Source organism: Siphateles boraxobius, unplaced genomic scaffold (genome assembly GCF_051911475.1).
Source record: "Siphateles boraxobius isolate OS27281-9 unplaced genomic scaffold, OSU_SipBor_1 41, whole genome shotgun sequence".
Classification (NCBI taxonomy): domain Eukaryota; kingdom Metazoa; phylum Chordata; class Actinopteri; order Cypriniformes; family Leuciscidae; genus Siphateles; species Siphateles boraxobius.
Genome location: NW_027509042.1, coordinates 42199001 through 42205000, shown reverse-complemented (window position 1 = coordinate 42205000; position 6000 = coordinate 42199001). Strand labels below are relative to the sequence as shown.

Sequence of the window (6000 nt, the reverse complement as noted above, 5' to 3'; positions counted from 1 at the left end):
TTTAATGCAGTTAGTTATTTTGTTAAGTTTAAGTTAAAGTGCTAAAATTAGCGAACAGTTGAAATAAAAATACAGCTAAACAAAAATATTAAAAATAATTAAAAATGACAAAACCACATAAAATTATTAACACACTTTCAAATTCAAATTAAAACTGAAATGTATAAAATAACAGTACATAGGCCTACATAATACTAAAATATTGCCTATTACAGATATAAAAGGAATCTGATTTGACTTTAAATTGATTTAATTAGATAAGCTTTAATAGCATACGCACATTCTACATTGGCTGATCTCCAATACAAAAAATGTACTGTAATGGCTATGGTATTTTTGTGAAAATTGCTAGTTGATTGATTCATTCAATATAGTCTAGTGAGTTTTTTTTATATATGCACCTGCAATAGCAGCAATACTGTTTATATAGTCTTACATTACTTAAAACTATCCATGGTTTTGCACTCATCTCACTACACAAACACTACGTTGGTTATGAAATAAATGTTCAATTTTCATCAAGACCTTAGTAAATGGTGTACTAGGATCTTCTATTATGTCTGTCGCCCTATAAATATGACATTGAGCTCTTGTTCATGCACTCTCATGTTCAGCCCTCCGTTTATAACCTGAAATAGCCTCCATCTGCCCCTTCTCAGGTTATTCTTAGTATCGCATCATCATCCAGCTGGGAGGAACTAGGGCAGCAAGTCTCCGCAGGACTCTGGCTGTGTGCTCTTCTTTTCAGAGCTAAACCCTCACACCCTCACTCATTAGTGCTCTACATGGTTTATCGATGAACCCACTGACCTGATGTTTCAATAGTATGCAACAGCAGAGCCACAGATCATGGCTGTTTCAGGACAGCTGCACCAGCCCAGCTGTCTCAGACTGGAGATTATAGCCTCATTAATGGTAGGGTTAGTGGTGGGGTGAGGTTAGCTATTATCTAGGGTGGAGTTTAAAGATGTAGTGAGGTTAGGGTTAGTGGACGGGGTGTGTTAGGAGATCGTCAGCTCTGCTCTAACTTCCGGCCTGAGACATCTCTGATGTGTAGTTAAAGATACAGTCACATTAGACATTTAAAAAACGGTTTCAAAACTTAGTGAGCAGAATTTCAAGTCATCACAGGAGTGCTCTCGACATGAAGTTTGTACGTTTGCACTCTCGACATGAAGTTTGTACGTTTATTTGGCATCACACACATCCTTCATCGAAAGGACAAACACTGCGGAAATTTCGGTGCAAAAAACGAAGTGAGAGAAATTTAGATAAAATTTGCATTTAAAAAATGCATATGAAAAGTATCAATAACAAAAAAATGTGTTCAGCATAAATAAAAATAGATTATTTCAACGACTATTGCATGCAGACCTGTAACTAACAACTGTTTAAATAAATCGATTAATCTGTTGATTATTTCTATGATTATTAATTATTGGCACCGTGAATATTTATATCTTCGCAATTTGTAAACTATATTATTGCACAGACCTATATATACTATATAGCAAATCTCTATCAACTGCTAGATTTGTAATATTATAACAAATACTTAATGAAGATTAAAATATTAAAAACATTAACATGCTTTTATTTAAAGCTGCTTTGAAACAATAGACTTAAAACTTATTTGATTAATCGGATGAAAAAAACAAATACTAAAAAAATATGTATTTTAACCCATTGTTTACAAAATTGTTATTCCATATCCTGGCCAGTGTTGAAATACAAACAATGTGCAATTTAAAGACAATGAATGTATCTGTGTAAGCTAAGTGCAAAAAAAAATAAAAAAATTAAACATTAAGTGTTGCTAACGTTAAACTCCATTTAAATCAACTAAGTTGAGTCTCCCTTGCATTTCCATTGTTGGCTATTTCTGAGGTTTTATGACAGCAACTTCCATAAATGTAGGCTCAATAGGTTTTAAACCAGAGCTAATTTAGTATGTAGTAAGGACACGTTTAAATCTGCAGGAAACACACAAAGCATGTCACATGCCGGTCAGCTTAAGATGACATCAGCACAACATGAACTCTTGAAGATGACATCAGCACACGCTGATCTCAGAGACGCAGAGATACGCGAGCTCTCACACTGCAGAATCGAGCCAGCACACACCCTCAACAAAACTGCCACAACAATTCAAAGGAAGCATTTAACAATGCCTGCATGCAACCATGCAAACAGACGGACACAACACATACTGCATTCATACTGTCAGAAACACACAGTTCACCCCACATGCCCTGTCCGTTATAGATGACCTTGAATTGCCAGAAGTCCTGTAGTGTCTGTAAGCAGCACAATACTTAAAAATAAAACAACACGCTCACACACACACCTCTTTATGAGAGCATGTACAAATGTCGATATCGTCTCACCTTCTGCAGCGCATTGATCATAGAGCTCCTCATATTGTAGGTTTAGCACCGGCATGACCTCTTCTCTCTCTATTCATCATCCATCCATCTGCCCCTCTCCCCCCCAAACCCGTGACGCTGTCAGCTGCACTTAAGAGACCTGACCACTGAATTCCTGTGCCCTTGCCAGGGACGGGCGCACACACACACACACACACACACACACACACACACACACACACACACACACACACACACACACACACACACACACACACACACACACACACACACACACAAGCACATGCGCAACCGTGTGGGGCCATCGAAGCAATGCAACTAACTTAACTACACGTTTCAGCTCTGTTGATTTGAGATCATGTAGATTTGCCAGTAACAGCCACTTCCCCCGAGGTGTCCCGATACAAAGCAACTATAAAATAATTATTCGGATACCATATAAGTATTACAGGTAATAAGTAATACAGTAAGTATTAAGTAATAAAATTTACTTTGTGTCACACACAGCTTTATAACAGAGTTGAAGTAAAAAAAAAAACACGTCCTAAAGTTCCCTCTCTGCCATATGTAACATTGGAAAGTTTGATTGATTTTAAGGAATCGGTTTGTTCTAGAAACTCATGTAAACGATCCTTTTTAAAAGGTTGAAATCTTCTAAGGAGTAAGGACAACATGAATAATTTACTCTTTTTAAATGAATTATAAAACTCTAGGAGAAACAAACTGTACAACAATAATAATGTACGATAATGATTTTTATTTCATATTTTGTATTTTTAGGGGATTTTATGGTACCAAATTATATTTATGAAGCAGTTATAATCCATTTATTACCTGTTAACAACGATTTGACAGGGTATCTGCACAATTTTAAAGTAAAATTTAAGGCTTTTTTAGACCTTTTTAAGACCTGAAGAAATCAAATTTAATACCTTACATTAGGGATGCGCAATATTGACAAAAATATGTCTCAATATTTTCAAAGTTGTGTTGATAATTAGATGATATTTATATTGTGTTTGTGTACTGGTACCATGGCTGGTTTAGGCCTGTTGTTGACAGCTGACTCACGAAGATATATATATTTTTCATATTCTATGCAGTGGTCAGTTCACAGCAGTGAACGAAATTAGCATTTTTTATTAAAGGACAATATTTGCTACCTTAAATTGAGTTCCAGGGGCATTTTCACCCATATATGGACTTTTTTTTTTTTACTTAGAGGTATGCATCACCTTTTATGTCAAATTCTAACATTCAAATCAAATTTTATAGAATAATAACACAATACCACTGTTACCAGTTAAATTAAATCATTAAATCAAAATCCATCTTTGCAGTGCAGAGGAGACACAGAAGCAGCAGAACTGGCATTAATATATTTTCACTCCATTTACAATTGCATAAATAAAGCTGTTAGAGATATTCAATTCTTCATTCAATATTTAAATATGAACTGATTTCTAATTGTAACATTTTAATTACAGGGTACTTTAAAAGTGAAACTAAACCCGCCAGTAGTCGGCGGCAAGTCTCAGGGAGTCATTCATTCAACCGATTTGTTCAAACGGCTGATTCATTCAGGAAGTGCAAGTGATTGTTCATTGAATCGTTAAAATGATTCATTCAATACGCGGATTTCAGTCAAGAAATCATCGTTGTCTTTTGCATTAAGACTCTGCTACTGTTTCAATTTGAAATTCTCGTCAGCTAAATAAAGGGAAAACAAACAATATTGTTTATAAAATGTAACTCACAATGTTAATTTAAGTTAACTGTTATATAAAATAAATACCATATTTGCTATTGTGCACGGGAAAACAGCCCTCTTGCTGATGTGATATTGTATGATAACAGCATATGATAAAATACAAAAACTTTATACGTCTTTTAGAGAATATACCTATAACTGCACTGACACGTCACGCAGTGAAAGCAAGCATGAGAGACAATGCATGTCAGCTCGCTGTGCGCCCTCGTACAGTTAACGTTACAATAAAACAATGATTACAATATCATAATAGACAATACACATCGCACACCACTACACACATAAAGAATGAACTTACAATTGAACTGAAATTAACCAGCTTTCCTCTCCTCTCCTGCTGTTTCACGTGCAGGAGACAGACGTAATGCTGGCGCGAATGTGACGCGAAATGTCACGTGAACAAGCAAATCCACAAAGAACGAATAATAAATAAAAAAGTACACTTTTTTTAGACAGTTTTAATTTGGAAAACATTTAGATATGTCTAAGTCAAATTGCCATCGAAAATTTAGGACCTTTCATTAGTAAAAATAAGACTTTTTAAGACTTTTTATGGCCTTAAATTTTTAAAATCTAATTTAAGACTTTTTAAGGACCCGCGGATTTGAGCATAGACCAAAATGAAATTTCTTAAATGTTAAATCTTAAATGCTTTAGAGCACAGACTTTAGTTTGAAGAAAGAAGAAACTTGGCAGATTATTGCTGAAGTGAAAAAAGTGAAAAAATAAAATAAAAATAACTTAATGTTTAAAAGTATAAGAGTTTATTGTTCTGAAAAATGCACAGAAATACCATTTTTAATTTTTATATGAAATATATATTTTTCCAAAACATGTTTTGCTCTAAAACTGCGAGTAAATCAAAGCCATAATCTAAAGTTATGTTCCAAATTTGAGGATGTCTCAGAAAATGAGCTTCCAGTACAATCTTATTTGGGTGCAGGACCAAACGTTGCCACTAGATGAAATTCGATTCCCATTCATTTACAATGCAGTCATTTTTGACCAAGTGTGACTATTTTAATCAGGCCATCTAACCTTTTTGAATCATGTCCATGGTTTTTTACTTTGTTTGTGTTCACACAAGAAAATGGCAAAAACTTTACCAAGTTTCGTACCATTCCAATGAAGTAAAAAATTCGTAAAAAACAAAACGTGAACAAAAAATGCCTGAAGATCACTAGCGGTTAGCTTCCAAGACAATGGCAATCCTGACAGACATAGCAGCCGAACAGTCATGCACACGTGTTTGTCTGCTGCACACACACACTCAGAGTGACTTACTCATGTAGCGGAAAGTTTCCTCAGCCAGCATGGGTGAGATGGCGCTGGGTTCCTCTGGAGAACAGGAGGGGGAGATGACCCAGTCCTGACCCTCGTAGAGATACAGCGAATCCCTGCTGACACCCCCGTCACACACCTTACTGCCCTCATCTACATGACACACACACAAAACTCGGATTCAATCAGGGGTTCAGTGAACTTCACAGGTCAGGAGAAACACGGTTGCACATTTTGAATCTGCTGTTCGTTCAAGTCAGGATACACTTGGTTTTAATTATGAGGAATCATAATTACCTTGATCTGTGGAGATAAAAAAATTACTTTCAGAACTCGATATTCCCTCCACAGACCGTTTGAAACTTCTGCAACTTTGTGGCGGATTGAAGAATGTGCAAAACATGAAATTGTCATAATTAATTACTCAATGGATTTACTAAACGACTAGTTCATTAGTCTGCGATGAGGAAGCATTGCATAAATATTCTGTATCATGTTTTTCTGTGCCATCCTCCTGACCAATCCCTAGATGTCACAGCAAATGACCATCCACGTTTACAC

The 6000-nt window shown here is 35.7% G+C and overlaps 1 protein-coding gene across 10 annotated transcripts in view; it reads right to left on the bottom strand.

Moving 5' to 3' along the window:
* The window catches only part of trak2 (trafficking protein, kinesin binding 2), a 30699-nt gene that overhangs the window by 18175 nt on the left and 6524 nt on the right, over positions 1–6000 (bottom strand). For 5 of the 10 annotated variants that reach the window (XR_013193072.1, XR_013193071.1, XM_077199764.1 and 2 more), the window contains exon 3: positions 5443–5592. The exons of 1 other annotated variant lie outside the window; for it this stretch is intronic. Coding sequence is in view for 5 of the 9 variants with exons in the window: in XM_077199764.1 (XP_077055879.1) it covers positions 5443–5592 (150 nt within the window). In the remaining 4 variants the exon portion in view is untranslated. Of the gene's footprint in view, positions 1–2387; positions 2544–5442; positions 5593–6000 lie in introns of those variants that run through there. 4 more of the 10 variants (XR_013193073.1, XR_013193074.1, XM_077199767.1 and 1 more) reach the window with 4 other exon arrangements.